This window comes from Ovis aries, chromosome 15, assembly GCF_016772045.2.
Source record: "Ovis aries strain OAR_USU_Benz2616 breed Rambouillet chromosome 15, ARS-UI_Ramb_v3.0, whole genome shotgun sequence".
Taxonomy (NCBI): Eukaryota; Metazoa; Chordata; class Mammalia; order Artiodactyla; family Bovidae; genus Ovis; species Ovis aries.
The window spans coordinates 46,269,335-46,290,107 of NC_056068.1; the positions used below are offsets into that span (position 1 = coordinate 46,269,335).

General features: G+C 43.9%; 1 protein-coding gene across 1 annotated transcript in view; it reads right to left on the minus strand.

Moving 5' to 3' along the window:
* The window catches only part of DNHD1 (dynein heavy chain domain 1), a 72,322-nt gene that overhangs the window by 42,515 nt on the left and 9,034 nt on the right, over nt 1-20,773 (minus strand). The window contains exons 4-11 of the mRNA XM_042232612.2: nt 17,131-17,334; nt 16,940-17,050; nt 13,854-14,010; nt 5,963-6,217; nt 5,716-5,853; nt 5,519-5,570; nt 3,793-4,058; nt 3,459-3,702 (exon numbers count right to left, since the gene is read on the minus strand). Coding sequence (XP_042088546.1) covers nt 3,459-3,702; nt 3,793-4,058; nt 5,519-5,570; nt 5,716-5,853; nt 5,963-6,217; nt 13,854-14,010; nt 16,940-17,050; nt 17,131-17,334 — 1,427 coding nt within the window. The remainder of the gene's footprint in view (nt 1-3,458; nt 3,703-3,792; nt 4,059-5,518; nt 5,571-5,715; nt 5,854-5,962; nt 6,218-13,853; nt 14,011-16,939; nt 17,051-17,130; nt 17,335-20,773) is intronic.

Below are 20,773 nucleotides of genomic sequence, written 5' to 3' on the forward strand. Positions count from 1 at the left end.
AATATACCAGGATTCCTCCGGGTTGCAAGTTGGAGATGGATGGGAAAAGACATTTGAGAGATACTTAGGAGGCAGAAGAATGGAAAGGATTTGGTGACAGGTTGGATGTGGTGGAATTAGGGAGATGGGTGAGAAAAATCTTGAGAAACTCAAGATTCTGTTGAGGCCAACTCATTATCATTCTCTATTAAATGGAGCCCAGATAGAAGAGGAGCAAAGTCGTAGGATAAATAGATAAAACTAGAAGGATGAAAGAAGGATGAAAGTGAACAGAAGGGAACAAGGTGAAATGAAAGAAAAATTAAGCATTTGCTACATGCCATAGTCAATGCTAGGAATATTGCAAATAGTATCTCATTTAATCCTCCTTCCCATAACCCAGTGAATGGCTACATTATTATGTCCATGTTACAAATAAACTGAAGCTCAGTGATATGAAGTCATGCAAACCAGTAAAAACAGAGTCACAGTTCTGAACCCAGCACTTTTCTCTCTCCATCTGTTCCTCTTAAAGAGGTCAGTTGACCTTGGATTAAGGACAAAGAAGTCAACAAATTAGAAAGAACACCGACTTCCTGAGCAAGAGTGGAGCAAAGCCCACTGCAACCAGGGTCAGAAAGAAAGCAGGCCAATCACAGGCCCTCCTGCTTCTGCCTGGCTAGCCTGAACCCTCTGTACATTTAGGAGGGAGGGCGGGGATAAGTGTAGGGAATTCTGTCACCTAGGAGATACCTAAGGAAGCCTGTGCTTTCATCTGTGGAGGGGCAAAGGCAGGGAGAGCTAGGCATGCAAGCACTTTGAGGCCCAGCTCCAAAGCCTCTCACCTTCATAAACCAAGCAGGCCTAGAGGGCATGGGTCTGAAAGTACCTACTCTCTGCAGGAAGCAGACATTGCCATCTGGGGGTGTTAGGTCAAAAAACAGAACCTCTCAATTTCCTAGAGGAACCAGCTTCCCAATCTACTGTGCTCTGTGTCTCTCCACAGCCATCTCCTGGGTGGAGGCACTTAGCCAGCAAACAGTAGTGTAAGACACGCTTCCCATAGGAAGGGAAGAAGAGGAAAGAGGAGCGAGGCTACTTCTTAAACCAGACTTCTCAGAGATCCAGGGAGACCAACAACTGGGCCTTGGCCTCGTGTGGGTAGGTAGACACCTGAAGTGGGAAACTGAGATGGGCTGAGGGGCGAATAGATAGCAATTGAGCCTGAGCTCCACTTTCCATGTAATCACTCTGGGGAGATGACCCTCTTGCAGGGTGCCCTTATACGCGTGTGACATGAGACAGTCACAGCAGAGCAGAAAACAGGGCGTGAGAAAGAGGATCAAAGATAATGTTCCCAAGACCCCACAGCTCCCAGACGGCAGTGGACACAGGAGACAGTGAAGAGTTGATAGCCAGCAGGCCCGGATGGTGTTCCTGGGTTGAGGGGCGAGGGGCCCTACAGCAGAAGCTATGGGGGTGGCCAGCCTAGGACAAAGACTGGATGAAGGGTTCACTAAAACCCCAAGGACATGTGGTGTCAGCAGGAGACAATGCAGAGCCAGGTCAGCAAGGGCAGACACTCTGGGCTCCTACCAGCTGAGAGAACACAGGCCAGTTACTCCAGCTCAGGACACAGCTGCACCGGAAGCAGCAAGGTCAGAAGGGCAGAGACCTCAGGGAAGTCAACAGAAGCCAGCCAAGAAGAGCACATGGCCCTGAAGCCCTCTCCAATGCCAGGTGCCACCCTGGGGAGGAAAATGAGCTGAGGACGCTTGAGAAACAGAACAACCGAGAACCGTAGTATGAATTTTGAATTGACCAATTACTCCAAATAGACTGAATTAGACCAAAAGTCCTACTTTAAATGAAAAAAAAAAAGTGTTCACTTTCAATTGGAATACAGTTGTCCTTAGGGGAATTGGTTCTAGGACTCCTGAGGATACCAAAATCCACACATGCTCAGTTCCCTTATGAAATGGCACAGTATTTGCACATAACCTATACATGTCCCCCTGTGTACTTTAAATCATCTCTGTGCTGTGTGCTAAGTTAAGTCACTTCAGTCATGTCCGACTCTGTGCGACCCTATGGACTGTAGCCCATCATGCTCCTCTGTCCTTGGGACTCTCCAGACAAGAATACTGGATTGGGTTGTCATGCCCTCCCCCAGGAGATCTTCCCAACCCAGGGACTGAGCCTGCATCTCTTACGTCTTCTGCATTGATAGGCAGATTCTTTCCCACTAGCGCTACGTGCGAAGCCCCTTAAATCATCTCTAGCTTACTTATAACACCTAAAACGATGTAAATGCTATGTAAATAGTTGTAAATACAGTGTAAATGCTGCATAAACAGTTGTCGGTTCGAGTTTTGCTTTTTTGGGACTTTCTGGAATTTTACCCACAGACATAGAACATACAGATATGGAGGGCCAACTGTCTGTTCTTTCACCATCAGCAGAATTTAAGGCTACAGAACAAGCCAAGATCAGTTAAAGAGAGTAACTTTTATACATACAAATCGTGGTGTCAATTTTGACTGCTACATGTGGAGAGAGGGCACCCTTGATTCCTGAGAATCTCAGTAAAGAAACTGAGTTCTCCTAGCCTAAGGAGCAAGCAAAGATTTTCCTCAGCCACATTTGGTCTGACTCCTTCCACACCATAAGAACAGAAAATGTCAGGTGACAGAGACACCTTTCCTGAGAAGTATGGGGGACGAGCTGGGCCAAAACAGATGGAGAGGCTGCCCCCCGTAGTGGACAGTTGGCAAAGGGAAGGATGGGACTGGGGCTTTGGGAGGTTCTACTAGTTCCTGCACCAAAGGTCTCTGGGGGACACTGAAGGCCCAGGGAGGGCCGTGTGGATAAGGCACAGAAGGCGAAGGAGAGAAGGGAGGACAGGACTTCGTTGGTGGTCCAGTGGTTAGGAAACCGCTTGCCAGGGCAGGGGACACAGGCTCCATCCCTGGACTCCACATGCCATGGGGCAACTGTACCCAGGTGCCACAACTAGTGAGGATGCAACTACCGAGCTTCGCAGGTGGCTCAGTAGTTAAAGAAGCCTCCTGACAACCCAGGAGACAGGAGATGCAGGTTCGATCCCTGGCTAAGGAAGATCCCCTGGAGGAGGAAATGGTAACCCACTCCAGTATGCCTGCCTGGGAAACCCTGTGGACAGAGGAGGTTGGCAGAATACAGTTCATAAGGGTCGCAAAGAGTCAGACATGACTTAGCACCTGAGCACACACGCACGCTGCAACTACTGAAGCACGCATGGCTAGAACCTGTGCTCCACAAGAGAAACCACTGCAGTGAGAAGCCCCTACTCAAGAGGGCTACCGTAACCTGAGAGCAGCCCCCATTCGCTGCAAGCAGAGAAAGGCCGCGGCGTGCAGCAACGAAGGCCCAGTGCAGCCACAAATAAATAAATACATAAAATTTAAAAAAACCGAGAACGGAGACTAAGCAGCACTCACCCATCTCTGCCTGTATGTTGCGGCAGCTCAGCAGCAGCAGCCTGCCTCTTGTGATCAACTCCATGGGTATCCTGGAGACTTGGGCCTGCCAAGCGTTCAGGCGGGTCACCAGCATCACATAGTTCTTGATAGGATAACCTCTCATAGACTCCAGCTTTTGACACCCCCAGGCTTGCAGGAACTCATAAATGCCTGTCATCCAATGGTAATCCCTGCAGAATTCCTGCACCTCCTGCAGCATGTCCTAGAGGCAGATGAGGGGCTTAGGGCAGAGGTGGGCGGCGGTGACAGGAACCGGTGGCCACCATCCCATTCCTTGAGCCTCTGTCCTCACCTCCAGCAGGGCCTGTTGGACAGCCAGCGCCTGCTGGATTTGGGGGCTGTTGTCCAGGTCCTCCTGCAGCTGCTTATAATCGAGGGGCGAGTACTGGCCCCGAAGCCGGTGCCCATGGACCTCCAGGGCTTCAGTAACTGTGCGAGATTTCCAGGGCCACACCAATCCTATATTCGGGCCACAGAAGACGTCCACAGCATCGCTGGGCTGGCCCTGGAACTTGGGCATCATGAAGTCTGAGTCTGAGTAGTCCTCTTCATCTTCATCTAGTGGGGGACATACCATGATTGCCCATGAGTGCCCTCCAGGGACCACATACAACTTCTCCCTCTACCCTGAGTGTGGACACCACATTACACACCTTACACATTCTCTGCTCATGAGTGAGTTTACACATACATCTATATCATAAGCATAGTGCCAGGGAATCTGTTAGGGTTTAGACGCAGACGGCAAAATTTACTCTAGCTAGCATATGCAGTGAAAGCGTTAGTCGCTCAGTCGTGTCCGACTCTTCCATTGACTGTAGCCTGCCAGGCACCTCTGTCCATGGATTCTCCAGGCAAGAATACTGGATTGGGTAGCCACTCCCTTCTCCAGGGGATCTTCCCAATCCAGGGAAGCCCAGTATAAGTAGCCCAGTATGAGCAATTATTTTATAAAATCACATGAGTTGTGAGTGACTGCAAGAACTGAAAATCAAAAACACTCTAGGCCAAGTGTTTAGGGATTTGTGCTGCCTGGCAAATTGGGATGTCATCGCCATACCACCAGCTACATAAACACATGATCATAAACGATTACGAGCCCCACCAGCAGAACAGATGGCATGCGTCCTGCCTCTCTCCCCTACTTACCTCAATTCTGAACTGAAGTCACATATAGCTCTAAATAACCTATGACTCCCAGCCTCGAGGAGGTCTGAGAAACGCAGTTTCAGAAATGCAGAACAGAGGAGGAGGTGCGGAAGGAAGCTGAGCAAGCCAGTCCTCAGCACCTGTCCTAAGGAACACCCTTGAAATCGGCCTTCGCCTTAATTCTTAGAAACTGGTTAATTGCCAACTTTGGTATTTGTGTTAAGATTTGCACAAAAAGGGAGAAGAGGCATCAAAATGTTTATAAATTAAATTCATACAGCAAACACATAAAGACCACGGTGTCCCCTCCCAAGGGTCCATCCTCAGCTCTCTTCCCTTCCCCATCAGGACTCACTTTCTAGAACTAACCAGGTTTCATGGTTTTAAATACCATCTATTTTCTCTGAAATTTGTGTCTAATGCAGATCTCTCCCTGAATCCCAATCCCATTTAAACAACTGCCTAGTCCACATCTCTACCTAGATGCTGACCTTGAACCTCAAACTTTTAACAGCCTCAAATGGGCTTTGATCTCCACCCACTCCCCTCCAAATTGCTCCTCATGCGGTCTTCCAACCTCAGGAAACAGAAACTCCATTCTTCCAGGTTGTCCAGTCAAAAACTTTGAAGTTATCTTTGACTCTCTTCTCTCACATACAATGCACCCACCCATCACAAAATCCCATTGGCACACGCACGAGGAGCAAAACCATGCCTCTACCCTCCTACCCTCTTCAGCACATGTTCAGACCCAGGTTAGAGCTGCTCCATCCATGTCCAATGCCCGACTCTATGGCCATGAGGACATTGCACGTGCCCTTCTCCCTCCTTCCACCCTTCCTCCCTACTGCCTAGGGCTCCTTAAATACCTTCAATATACAGGGACTCCCAGAAGGTCTTCAGGTCTGTAGACTGCATTACCTTCATGCCAAGGTGCAAAGAAGGGGCAGAAAGAGCAAACAATGAGGGTTCAGACCAGGCTGAGAGCTTCTGATTCTAAATGATAGGAACAGGGTATTCCCTGTAGGGAATTCCTCCAGCCAGACCCCTACCCGAACCAAAATACCTTCAGGGCAGAGGCCTTCGTTGACCTTAGGCCCACAGTTAAAGTCTGGATCATATTTTCAATACAGGGCTCCTGAGACAGCTGACCACTACTGTCAAAGACCAGCTGTGCTGAGAGAAAGGGTTTCTGCCTTGGGGCCTGTAAAGAAAGGTCAGGAGAGATTGTGGGGCCAGAGGTCAGTACTTGCTCCCTGCCAGTTGGCCCTTGACTGCCTGTCCACCTTCCCACATGCTACCCACCACCTCACTTGCAGGATGTTGGCCACAAAAGAGGTTATCTCCTCCTCTATGATGGACATGAGGTTCTGGCAGATCATATAGTCTACCAAGCGGGCCAGCTGTCCCATCTGCAGCAGCCACGCCTCCGCCTGCTTCAGCCTCTGCTCCAGCTGCTGGCACTGCGCCTTCTGAAGGTACACGGAGGTCTGGTCTGTCCTGATCTTCTTGCAGTTTTTCAGTCGCTGCTGCAGGCCCTGTTGCATTTGGTATGTATCCTCATGGATCTGTCAGGAGAGTGGAAAGTTCACTGGAGAAAGGGGGATGGAGACCAAACTGGCCACCACCTGGTCTGTTGCAAAGCTCTTGGGTCTCAGAGTCTAAAACCTCGACCCTAGATATGCAGATGGAGGGCTGCTTCTTAGTAGAGACTGGCCCATGGAAATCTTTAAGGGACCAGAGAAGATGTGAAATGGAGAACATATATTGAGAGGCTACAATGAGTTGATTTGATAGGCCAGGCCTGTCTGCCAAATGCCCCCAGTGAAGTGAAAGTTGCTCAGTCTTGGAATTCTGTAAGCCAGAGTGGGTAGCTGTTCCCTTCTCCAGGGGATCTTCCCAAACCAGGGATGGAACCCAGGTCTTCTGCATTGCTGGAGGATTCTTTACCATCTGAGCCACCAGAGAGGCCCAAGAATGCTGGAGTGGGTAGCCTATCCCTTCTCGAGCTGATCTTCCCAACTCAGGAATCAAACCAGGGTCTCCTCCAATGCCCCCAGGGGGGAACTCAAATAGAAAGTGTGTGCGTGTGTAAATAGAGAGATTTGCCATGCATAGATTAGACAAAGAAAAAAAAAAGATATTCAACAAATAAGGCCCAGTAATTATTCCAGGTTATGGTGTCCAGTCACTAGGCCTGGGTGATATGGCATGCTGGCCAGCATAACATAGCCTTCTGTGAGAGCAGAAGCTCTCTCTGGCTACTCACAAAGACTTTCCAGTGGGGGATGGGAAATGTGGGATAAAAGCCTGGGAGCCTCTTTGTGGGTTCATCTCACAGCTGGGAAGTTCCTCAGCCTACAAGAGTGCTGACAGTTGCCACCTCTCTGGCCTGTCCTGATGAGGAACAGAGGAGAGACACCAGGAAGGTACGTTTGGCCAGACAGACCCTTTGGTCCCTGCTGCTCTCCTATCCTTTTTGATGCTCAGCAGAGCTTGTGGTGAGAACTATGAGGTAGCTACGAATTGTATTCTGCTCACTCTGAGCTCAGATCCTAGTCTTCTGAGACCCAGACATAAGGCAGTTGAAACCTAAGCTAGGCATGTCATATACAAACTTGCCTTGGATACTTGGCAGGGTGTCCTCTTCCATGCTCTAGCAATGCCCTCAATATCCAGTGGTTCCTATACCATAGTCCTTAGTCCAGCACACCATTATCAATTCGTGTGACTCGTCCACTACACTGTAAATTCTCCGAGGAATTTACTTCTTATTTGCTTCTGTCACACTTAACCCTAACTGCTTAACACAGAGTCTGGCATGGTTAGTTCCACTGTAAATGTTTGCAAAAAGAAGGTATCATCTCACATTGAGAGGACTTACTGAGTGACACCTAGGATAAAACCATGAACAACAAGGTCCTACTGTATAGCACAGGGAACTATATTCAATACCCTGGGATAAACTATAATGGAAAATAATATTTTAAGAAGAATGTATATATATATATATATATATGTTTGTGTGTGTGTAAAATAGAGTCGCTTTGCTGTACAGCAGAGATTGGCACAACATTGGGAATCAGCTATACATCAATAAAAATTAAATAAATAATAAAAATAGAGAGAAAATGGAGATTCCAAAAAAAAACACAAAACACTAACAACAACAATAATTACTACAATAGAGGATAATCTGTTTAAAACCTTACCACTAGGGACATTATATCAATGCAAAGAAATAGAAGAAAACAATAGAATGGGAAGGACTAGAGATCTCTTCAAAAAAATTAGAAATACCAAAGGAATATTTCATGCAAAGATGGGCACAATAAAGGACTGAAACGTATGGACCTAATGCAAGCGGAAGATATGAAGAAGAGGTGGCAAGAATACACAGAAGAACTATACAACAAAGATCTTCATGACCCAGATAACCATGATGGTGTGATCACTCACCTACAGCCAGACATCCTGGAATGTGAAGTCAAGTGGGCCTTAGGAAATATCACCATGAACAAAGCTAGCGGAGGTGATGGAATTCCAGTTGAGCTATTTCATATCCTAAAAGATGATTCTGTGAAAGTGCTTCACTCAATATGCCAGCAAATTTGGAAAACTCAGCAGTGGCCACAGGACTAGAAAAGGTCAGTTTTCATTCCAATCCCAAAGAAAGGCAATGCCAAAGAATGATCAAACTACCACACAATAGGACTCATCTCACTCTAGCTAGCAAAGTAATGCTCAAAATTCTCCAAGCCAGGCTTCAATAGTATGTGAACCGTGAACATCCAGATGTTCAAGCTGGTTTTAGAAAAGGCAGAGGAACCAGAGATCAAATTGCCAACATCTGTTGTATCATCAAAAAAGCAACAGAGTTCCAGAAAAAAATCTACTTCTGCTTTATTGACTACCCCAAAGCCTTTGACTCTGTGGATCACAACAAACTGTGGAAAATTCTTCAAGAGATGGGAATACCAGACCACCTTACTTGCCTCCTGAGAAATCTGTATGCAGGTCAAGAAGCAACAGTTAGAACTGGACATGGAACAACAGACTGGTTCCAAATCGGGAAAGAAGTACAACAAGGCTGCATATTTCCATCCTGCTTATTTAACTTATGCACAGAGTACATCATGTGAAATGCCAGGCTGGATGAAACACAAGTTGGAATCAAGATTGCCAGGAGAAATGTCAATAACCTCAGATAAGACACCACCCTTATGGCAGAAAGCGAAGAACTAAAGAGCCTCTTGATGAAAGTGAAAGAGGAGAGTGGAAAAGTTGGCTTAAAAATCAACATTTAGAAAACCAAGATCATGGCATCTGATCCAATCACTTCATGGCAAATAGATGGGGAAACAATGAAAACAGTGACAGACTTTATTTTTCGGGGCTCCAAAATCACTGCAGATGGTGACTACAGCCATGAAATTAAGAGACACTTGCTCTTTGGAAGAAAAGCTATGATCAACCCAGACAGAATATTAAAAAGCAGAGACATTACTTTGCCAACGAAGGCCTGTCTAGTCAAAGCCATGGTTTTTCCGGTAGTCATGTATGGATATGAGAGTTGGACCATTAAAGAAAGCTGAGCACCGAAGAATTGATACTTTTGAACTGTGGTGTTGGAGAAGACTCTTGAGAGTCCTTTGGACTGCAAGGAGATCAAACCAGTCAATCCTAAAGGAAATCAGTCCTGAATAGTCATTGGAAGGACTGATGCTGAAACTAAAACTCTAATATTTTGACCATCTGATACGAAGAACTGATTCACTAGAAAAGACCCTGATGCAGGGAAAGATTGAAGGCAGAAAGAGAAGGGGACGATAGAGGATGAGATGGTTGGATGGCATCACTGACTTGATGGACATGTTTGTGTAAGCTCCGGGAATTGGTGATGGACAGGAAAGCCTGGTGTGCTGCAGTCCATGGGGTCACAAAGAGTCAGACACGACTGAGCGACCAAACTCAACTGAGGGGCATTATCTTTAAAGTTCTAAAGAGATTTCTCATGGGGCTTCTCTGATAGCTCAGTTGGTAAAGAAACATTGTAAATCAACTATACTTCAAAAAAAAAATAATGAAGATAGAGAGAAAATGGGGATTCTTAAAAAAAACAAAGTAACAACAACAATAATAATTACAACAGAACATAATCAGTATACATTTTAAAAACCTTACCACTAGGGCCAATATCTTTAAAGTTCTAAGGAGATTTTAAAAACCTAGAATTCCATATCTAGCCAGAGTATCACTGAAGTTTGAAGATGAATAAAGACATTCTTAGATATACAAAGACTCTAAAAATTTACCATCCACAGATTCTCTCTGGAAAAAAAAGGAGTATATTTCTGACAGAAGAAAATGAATACAAGAAGATAAAGTGGTCTACAAGAAGTTGTAATGAGAAAAAAAAATTGTGAAATATATTATTAATTTTAAATGAGAAACCATAAAACAAAATGTTTGTAACAAGATAGGACTAAAATTCCAGGAGATATCAAAAAAAGCATAATGAGAAGGGTGGAAGGTAGGGAGAGGAGAAAAAGAAAATTAGAAGAATGCCAAGATTTTATTCTGCTTGGGAGAAAGATATAGATGCAAACTCAACTTGGCATTCATTCAATCAACGAATATTCACTGAGCACTTACTGTATGTCATACACTACAATAAGTAATAGAAAAATACTAGTTAATGAAACAGAAAAAATTCCTACCATCTTGTTGGAGTACATACAATAAACATAATAAACAATACACAATAAACATATAAAGAGTAAATTTATATTGTATGAAAAAATTATGAGAGCTGTGAAAAAAAAAAAAAAAAACAGCAGGAAACAAGGAGTCAGGAGTGCTGGTTAGGGGACTTCCCTGGAGATCCAGTGATTAAGAATCTGCCTTACAATTCAGGGATGCAGGTTCAGGCCCTGGTCAAGGAAGTAAGATCTCACATGCCAAGGAACAGTTGAGCCCACGCCTCAACTACTGAAGGAGGGAAAAAGGAAGGAGGGAAGGAAATGGGTTTATACCAGTAATGCAAATGTGGTTTAACACTGACAATTCACCATATTAACAGACTCAAGGAGAAAAATTACACGATCATCTAAATAGAAGAAGAAGAAGAAGAAAAAAAATATCACTGGACAAAATTCAATACCCATTTTTGAAAAAAACCTCTTAACAAACTAGGAATTGATGGAAACTTCCTTAAAAATTGATGAGTATCTAAAACACTCACATATAATATCATAATTTGTTTCTAATCTATCTGAGTTATTCAATAATGCTGCATTTTGATGGACAGCAGCATGTTTTTATGTAGCCCAGATTATAAGCTGGGTTCTGTAACAGTTCAGTTGCCAGCTGTGCTGACCGCTGATGCTGCCTTACTGCCCTTGCACCCCACCCCTGGGGTGACTGCCAACAGGGGCTGGTTCCATTCCACTCCACACAGCAGCACAGGAAGTGGCAAGTGCTGCATTTGCTTGTCCTTTCATTTTTTCAGTGGTGATTTTTAAAAAGTTAATTTTAATATAGAAACATTGTTTTTTTATGGCTTTTAATTTTTCTGTTTTAAGAGACCCTGAGATGATAAAAATATTACCTCATGTTACCTTCAGAAAGCTTTTTAAATTTTCTTTTTGTACTTACTGTCTTTTACCCACCATGAATTAATTTTTGTATATGGTATAGCAACTATCAGAAAACACCAATATTTTAAAATACCATTTATAATAGCAACAAAAAATGTCTAGTATCTAGCAATAAATCTAATGAATACAAATATGTTCAAGACCTCTACAGGAAACCTGCAAAATCTTGTCAAAAGTAATTAAAGAAATCAAAATAAATCAATAGATCCATGTCATAGATTAGGAAACTAAATATTGTTAGGATATTAATTCTCCCCCAAATTGATCTATAGATTTAAAGCAAGTGAATTAAAAAAAAAAATCCAGTAAGGTATTTTGCGGAACTTAACAAGCTGATCTGAAAATGTATATAGAAATTAAAAGAACCTAGAATAGCTAGGGAAATCTTGAATAACAAAAGGCTGTAGGTCTTACAATATCAGATATTAAGAATTATTATGAAGCTACAATAATTAAAATTGACAAATAGATTAATGGAGCAGAAGAGAGTCCAGAAACAGGCCCACACATACACAATCATTTGATTTAAGAAAAAGACACCAATGTAATTTAGTAGGGAAAGAACAGTCTTTTCCATAAATGAGAAAAATTTTGACTCTTACCTCACACCATACAGAAAAATTAATTTGAAATGGATCATACAACTAAATGTAAATGATAAGGTAATAAAATTTCTAGAAGAAAATATAGGCGAATACGGGATAGGCAAAGATTTCTTAAGCCAGAACCCAAAGGACACTAACCAAAAAATAATCATAAAATGAACTTCAAGAAAATAAGAACCTGTGCTCATCAAAAGACACTATTAAAACAGTAAAAAGGCAAACCACAGACTAGGATAAATGTCCACAATATTTATATATTTGATACCAGACTTATATGCAGAATATATAAAAGAACTCTTACAAATTAATAGACAACCCAATCAAAACTGAACAAGAGTTAAATACGTCACAGAAGAGAGTACCAAAATGGCCAATAAACATTTGAAAGGATGCTCAACATCACTGGTGATCCTAGAAACACAAACTAAAACCATACACTCACCAATCTGGTTAAAATTAAAAACCTCAACACTCTCAAGTGCTGATGAGATCACAGGACAACTAGAAGTCTGATGGGAATATAAACTGGTACAACTACTCTAGAAAACTGTTTGGCACTGTTAAACATACCTAAACCCTACTCTAGCAATTCCACTCCTGGAATATATATCCCAAAGAAATGGGGTTTATGTCGAGCAAAAAACACACTAACTTCATAAGATTATTCACAATAGTAAAAAACTGGAACTAACACAAATATCCATCAACAGGAGAATTAACAAATACATTGTGGCACATTTGTATAGTAAAACACTACACTGCAACACCAAAGAGTGAACGGCTACCACCTATAGTGCTAGGGATAAATCTCACTAACATAATATGAAGTGAAAAAAAGCCAAACAAAAAAAGAGCACATGAAATTTCAAATCAGACAAAATTAATCTGTGGTGACAGAGGTCATAACAGTGGTTACCTTTGTGGAAGCACTGATGAGAAATTACCAGGGAACTTGCCGAGGTTCTATAGAAATTGTCTATCTTGATCTGCTGGTAGTTATTATATGGGTGTATACATAAGGAATGGAGAAGGCAATGGCACCCCACTCCAGTACTCTTGCCTGGGAAATCCCATGGGTGGAGGAGCCTGGTAGGCTGCAGTCCATGGGGTCGCTAAGAGTTGGAACACGACTGAGCGACACTTTCACTTTTCACTTTCATGCATTAGAGAAGGAAATGGCACCCCACTCCAGTGTTCTTGCCTGGATAATCCCAGGGACGGGGGAGCCCAGTGGGCTGCCGACTGTGGGGTTGCGCAGAGTCGGACACAACTGAGCGACTTAGCAGCAACAGACATAAGGAAGGGTTTCCCCAGTGGCTCAGCAGTACAGAATCCGCCTGCAAAGCAGGAGATATGGGTTCAATCCCTGGGTCAGGAAGATCCCCTGGAGTAGGAAATGTCAGCCTCCTTCAGTATTCTTGCCTAGAAAATCCCCTGGACAGAGGAGCCTGGTGGGCTACAGCTCATAAGAGTTGCAAAGGGTCGGACACGACCGAGAGACTGAGCACGCACGCACAGGGGATGTGTACCACAGATGTAAGGTAGGCACAAGAAGGGAGGACTCCATGACTGGATGCTTCTATCAGCCACAGTGACCTGACAAAATTTCAACAGAGGTTCCAAGATAAGCCCAGAAACACGTAAGATCAGGATCCCAACTTTCAAATTCTCTACTGCTCCTGGCACAAATGACTGAAAATCAGACATTGTTGTGTTCCTTCTCGACTCCTCTCAAGCCTTTAGGAAAAGATTGACTCTAAGCCTCTGCCTACCTGTTATTAATCCATCCACCTAGGGTACAGGCTGCTGTTGGTAAACAGGACAAAGACTCTGAGCCCACTGCAGAGTCCAGAGCACACTGGGAAGCTTGCCAAGAGATAGCTGAAACCCTGGCATGTTCAGCTTGGAGAAAAACCTCACCATAAATGGAAGCCTCTTACCAGATGAAGGATGGATGTGCAGAGACGCAGGCAGCGATAGAGCAGCCGCAGAGCCTTGTGGTTCTCCTTGGCTAGAGCCCGCCGCAGGTCCAGCAGCTCGTAGCACTGATCTGCTTCATGGGGGAGCCAGGTCACAGTGTGAAGCTCCTGCAGAAGTCTGGAATCAAGGGCTAAACTGGTCAGAGCTGGCAACTCTCCCCTCGTTCCTTGGATTCTTTTGACTTATTCCTAGACCAGCTCACCCCAGAATGAGCAAAGGTTTAGAGAGAGCATAACGTTCCCAGAGACTGACAGTGACAGCCTCCTCTTGAGGGTTCTTTGGAAGAGTTTAAGCCCAGGGTGTTCCTGACTGTGGAATTCTTTGGCAAAAGTTTGGGGTATGCACAAATGTTTACATTGGGTAACCCTTTCTGCCAGGAAAGAAGGTCAAAGAGATCCTAGGGTCTGACTTAGAAGGAGAGACTGCAGAGGCTTCTTCTTGGAATAAGGAAAGCTTCAGGTCTTTACAGTCTAGATGGACAGGCAGGTTTTAGAATCAAAGGTGAGGAACCTCCAACTTCTCTACGGGCTGACCATCCCTGAAGAAACCCACTTCTGTTATCTATTCCCCCTACAACCACCCTGAAAAATCTACATCTCAAAATATCCTTGAAAAAATTGACTCCCTGATAAACAGAGTATGATCATATGGGTATCATTGACTCAGTTCCTACTGAGGCACTGAACATGGTACTCTATATTCACTATCTCATTTAATTCTCACTGCTGGTTCACTGAGTAAAGAAAGTGAAAGTAAGTTAAAGTGAAAGTCACTCAGTAATGTCCGACTCTTTGCGACCCGATGGACTATACAGTCCATGGAATTCTCCAGACCAGAATACTGGAGTGGGCAGCCTTTCCCTTCTCCAGGGGATCTTCCCAACCTAGGAATTGAACCCAGGTCTGCCTTATTGCAGGCAGATTCTTTACCAGCTGAGCCACAAGGGAAGCCCAAGAATACTGGAGTGGGTAGCCTATCCCTTCTCTAGCAGATCTTCTTGACCCAGGTATAGAACCAGGGTCTCCTACATTGCAGGCAGATTCTTTACCAACTGAGCCATCAGGGAAGCCATCAAGTAAAGAATCCGCCTGCAAAGCAGGAGACTTGGGAGATGCTGGTTTGATCCCTGGGTCAGGAAGCTCCCCTGGAGAAGGAAATGGAAACTTAATCTAGTATTCTTACCTGGAAAATCCCATGGACAGGGGAGCCTGGCAGGCTACAGTCCAAAGGGTTGCAAAGAGTTGGTTATGACTGTGACTTTTTTTTTTAAACAGCTATGGAAACAATGTCAGACTTTATTTTTTGGAGCTCCAAAATCACTGCAGATGGTGACTGCAGCCATGAAATTAAAAGACGATTACTCCTTGGAAGGAAAGTTATGACCAACCTAGATAGCATATTCAAAAGCAGAGACATTGCTTTGCCAACAAAGGTCCATCTAGTCAAGGCTATGGTTTTTCCATTGGTTATGTATGGATGTGAAAGTTGGACTGGGAAGAAAGCTGAACGCCGAAGAATTGATGCTTTTGAACTGTGGTGTTGGAGAAGACTCTCGAGAGTCCCTTGGACTGCAAAGAGATCCAACCAGTCCATTCTAAAGGAGATCAGTCCTGGGTGTTCTTTGGAAGGAATGATGCTAAAGCTGAAACTCCAATACTTTGGCCACCTCACGCAAAGAGTTGACTCATTGGAAAAGACTCTGATTCTGGGAGGGATTGGGGGCAGGAGGAGAAGGGGACGACAGAGGATGAGACGGCTGGATGGCATCACCAACTCGATGGACATGAGTTTGAGTGAACTCCGGGAGTTGATGATGGACAGGGAGGCCTGGCGTGCTGCAATTCATGGGGTCACAAAGAGCTGACATGACTGAGCGACTGAACTGAACTGAACTGAACTGAGTAGAAAAAATCTTTTGTTTTCAGATCAGGAAACTGGGGCTCAAAGAGTAAGGTCTCTTGCTAGTGTTTAGGACTTAAATTCAGATCTGTGCATCCAATTATGCCATGATAATTAAGCTAGACTGGAGAAATTCTAGAGCTGAGGTTGTGAACTGGTAGCACATGGGCCAAATTCAGAATGAAAGGGTTTTTGTATGTACCACTTAGAGCTGGCCAGCACAGTGTTTTAATAAAACTTTTTGGTATTTTAATAAAAATTAAAAGATAACCAGATAAAATTAAGAGATTTTACATCAAAATGTGGATTCCTAGGTCATCCTGAAAAAATAATGTGGCTGGCATGCTGGATCCATATTCCTAATGGTAAGAATCAATTGGAACTAGGTAGTGACTGTCCTCTTCAGGTGCAATCCCCAAGCTGACTGCAGTCCCATGCCTCCTAATGTCTTGAATCCAGCCCACTGTGTTTCTTTCACAGCTCTTCCTTGGGCCCTGAAGGCATCTGAGCTTGCAACTCCGATCACAGAACGTAACTGCAATGGTGAGGAGTTGTGCAGAGAAAGTAATAAAGAACTGAAAACAGGAGAAACTAAGTTTTTCTTAAAAAAAAAAAAGAATTCAAGTAATACCATGGTAAGAGCAGTTTCAAATACCTACATTATATCCTCAGATTTGATATTTAATAACTGGACAATCTGGAGAAAGTTGATATAGAAATTTATTAATACACAGATATGTTCAGAATATATTTTTCAGAAGGAAAAAATGGTTACAGAACAATTATGTAAAGTATGATTGCATTTGTATATAAGATGGGAAAAAGACTGTAAGAATATGTGACGAAATGTCATGGTTATCTGTAGATGGTGAGACTGAAAGGTTTTTCATTTGTGCTGTTTTTGTATTTTCCAAACCTTCTAAAATGATCATGTATATTACTGCTTGTAAAATAATTTTCAGAAGTCCATTGCAGGGACTTCCCTGGTGGTCCAGCGGCTAAGAACTCTGTGTTCCTAATGCAGTGGGGTTGGATTCAATCCCTGGTCAGGGAACTAGATCCCATATGCCTCAACTAAGACCCAGTGCAGCCAAATAAATAAATATTTTTTTTTAAAGTCCATAGAAGTTGTGACTTGAAGACTCACCTGCTGATATGGAGCAGCCCAGCTCCAAAGTGGGGGACAGCCAGGAGCAGGTGTTTCTCTAGGAAAGACCGATGCTGGTGCAGCCTCTGCAACTTCACACTCTTCTTCCAGCTACAAGCCAGAGGGAAGTGACAGTGTACTGTGGCTCTTTGTGATGCCTCTTCCCAAAGCCCAGAGCCAACATCACCTACCTGGCTAAGGCCTTGCGTAAGAGGCAATACTTGAAGAATGGAATAAGCTGGAGCTGTTGCCAGAGGACAGAGTGGCGGTGCCAGGTACCCAGTGTCATCGCCTCACTGCCCTCCACAGGGTGTACGTGCAGGATCCCAAAGGGAGAGAAGATGTAGTGCTCGGGATTCACCTTGTTGGCTGGCACCACCATCAGGCTGTAAGGCCTTTGAACCAGAGCACAGATCAGTGAGGGCCTTGGGAACTTGTGCAGACTCCAGGGAGGGACAAAAGAAGGATAGAAAGGGGAAACCAGGAGGCAGAAAGGAAGGCGGAAGACAGTGGGAAGAGGGGAAAGAGAGCAGAATGCTCTTCAAACCAGAAAGATGTGATATTAAGAAGAAAAGGAAGCCAAAAACAGGTGGGAAGAAAGAAAAAGGCTACTAGCCAGTTCCAAGCAGTTCATATCTCCAGACGCAGAGAACTTACATCCCATCAAATCTAAGATGCTATCAACTGTAAGCTGCAACATTCTTTTATGAAACACTAAAAGAAAAAATGCTATCAATATGATATGCCACCAATTTGTAAGGTGCATGACAATTTCAGAAATGTTTAAATGTGAAGAAAATGTACATCTTAGAAATGATAAAATATGTATATCTTACATGCTGAAATAACATGCAGAGATAATCAGGGAAGGCTCTTTGGAGTAACTGAGGATGGGGGAAAGCAAGGGTAACTAGAACACTAGACACAGGCCAATAAAGAGGAAAACTGCCATCTAGTGAACCAGATAAATTCCTCCAGAGCCATCTTATAATCCTAGTAAGTTGTCTTATTTCAGGAAAATGCTCCCACATCTCACATTAAATACACTCTATATGTAAGTATATAACATATAAATTATGTGCTTTATCTAGTTGAGGAAAACTAGTTGCCATAATGCCATGCTTGGGCACATTTAATAAAGCATTTATTAATTTTTATCCTGCAGTTTTCTTGTCATAACTTGGAGTCAGTAATATTTTTAAGCACTAAAAATATTTTTTAGCCTTTTAAAAACTGTGTGTCCCAAGTCTTATGCATACAATGCCTAAAAGGTAAACCGCCCTCCTCTCTCTCTCTCTCTCTCCCATCACTCCCCCCATATGTTATTAAGCAAATGACTCAAGGGCATATACATAGATACCAAAATAAACTCAGTAAGTCACATCATATAAAAACTTTATTTCATTATTGACAAAGTGACTAGATCTTCTCAAGTATACTATTATCCCCAAATTACAGATGAGAAAACTGAACAAAGAGAAGTCATAAGTTTGCACAAGGCAGTTAAGGAAAGAATTTTTGTTGTTTAGCTGCTAAGTTGTGTCCAACTCTTTTGCGACACCATGGACTGTAGCCCACCAAGCTCCCCTGTCAGTGGGATTTCCCAGGCAAGACTACTGGAGTGGTTTGCTATTTCCTTCTCCAGGGGATCTTCCTCACCCAGGGACTGAACCTGCATCTCCTGCATTGGCAGGCAGACTCTTTACCACTGAGCCACCAGGGAAGCCAGGATTCAAAAACCAAATCTACCTGACTGAAGCCCCCCTCTCTTAACCACTGGACTATGCAGCATCCCGCAGGATAGCTACCTATCCTAACTGAGGCCTGACTTCCCAAGGGGATGCTCCTTCCCCTGTGGCCTTCTTAATGGAGGCTATTCTTCCTGCACAGGGCAGGAGTCAGGGAGAGCTGAGCAAAGACCCTAAGGAAGTGAAGGAATGTAGTCTTCCCTAAGCATAAATCAAAATCTAGACAGGGGGTTCCCTGGTGGCCTAGAGATTAGGATTTCTGGCTTTCACTGCTGTGGCCCAGGTTGAATCCCTGGCCTGGGGACTGAGATCCTTGCAAGTGTGGCAATCTAGGACAAATATAAGAAAATTTTGAGAACTGCAAATACACTGAAAGAAAACCTCAAAGTGAAACAAAAAATGCCAGGTTTCCACTTTTACTGAAGGTGCACTAGCAATATGGACCAACACTTCCCTTGAGAACAACTAGAAAAACTGGGCAAAGTATCTAGATAAAACATGAAAATCATTAGAGAACCCACAAATTAAATCCCCTGGGCTTCCAGATGGGACTCTGGTTACAACACAGATTGAACCAGAAAACACCTCCCTCCTTGGTGTGGGCCCCCAGCTCTTTTGTTTTAAAACCAAATCTGCTTCAAACCCACTTCTGCTCTTTAGTTTTCTGAGTCTGATGAAAGGTCACCTCCTCTTCTCTATCTTTCCGGAGCATATAGTAAAACTGACACACCACTGCCTCTACTGGCATCTCTGTTTGGAGGAAAGCAGCAGCAAGTGCAAAACTCACTTCACTGTGGTCCTTTTTGGGCAGATGTGGGCCCTGTAATTAGTCACTGCTTTTTTAGTTCTCTTGCTCATGGTTTCTTGTTTCTCTCTGTGCCTAATTATCTTCGAATATGTTGCTTCTCTGATTATGACTGAGCTGATAGTTGAAAGCCCTACGCTTGTCACTTTCCTTCTGTAGGCTCTCCACCATTGCCAACAAGGCTCGCATCCCACATCGCTACCATTACTATCACTACGGCTGGACAGTCAAGTGTAGCAGCCACTAGGTGTCAGTAGGTAGTTCATCATCTTCAACTACAGTGACAATTCAGTCAGTTGTGACGTCACCACAAGTCATGGATTCCTAGCATGCTATTTCCCATTAGCAAGAAGCCTAGTACTGTCCAAGGCCAAGGACATTACCAAACCAATATCAGAATCCCATATTTGAGGATCGTTTCCTGAGACCGCTCATGATGCCAAGTATTACATCAGAGTCCAGTCAGGAAAACAGAAATGGTATTCAGCATTTCAACAAAGTGAATTCAATAAAGAAAATGTGTTTCAGAAAAGGTGTCAGAGGACACCTGAAAAGCAAAAAGGGAAAAACTAAGGTAGAGCAGAGACAATAACTACGGGAAATGGATGCCAGCCCTGAGACTAGAGGAACAAAGGAGAGAGGTTTGGGTTCTCAGAAGCCATGTGTTAGGAGGAGGGGCTTGTGGCACAGGAACTTGGATTTCTAAGGAATGCCGCCTGGTTGCTGCTAGTAAATAAGGAGTTCGGAGGGGGGCCTTGTAGAGCTATGATTTGGAACTCTGATGGGCAGGGCTACCTCTTGGTTGGCGTTGATCCCTCTTGCAGTGCCAGGATCAGGAAGAGGCTACTTCAGAAAGGGCCTGCTGCTGGCACAGTGAACGACCATTTCTGGGGCAATGATATGAAGGGAAAGCAAAGGAAGGACAAAGTCCCTTCTCCTTCTATCCTGCTATCCGGTCTCCTTCTAGCACCCCCTGTGAATCAAACCTAACAGGAAGCTAGCTGAAAAAAGAGAAATGAAGTTTACAGAGTCCCAGCCCCAGCATTACAAAGCAGAGAGAAAAGAGCAAAACTAGAGCCAAGAGACAATTGCCTAATAACGAGCACAGTGCTCTCAGTGAGCTCTTGTTAAATGAATTGATCAGTAAATCAGTGGATGGTACAGATCATTAGTCCTACTGAAGTTCAGGAGAAAGAGGTCAGTGTTTGCAGGATATACAGATTCCTGGGAGTAGATATCAGATACTGCTCAAGAGGATGGACTTTTGAGTTAAGACAGTGC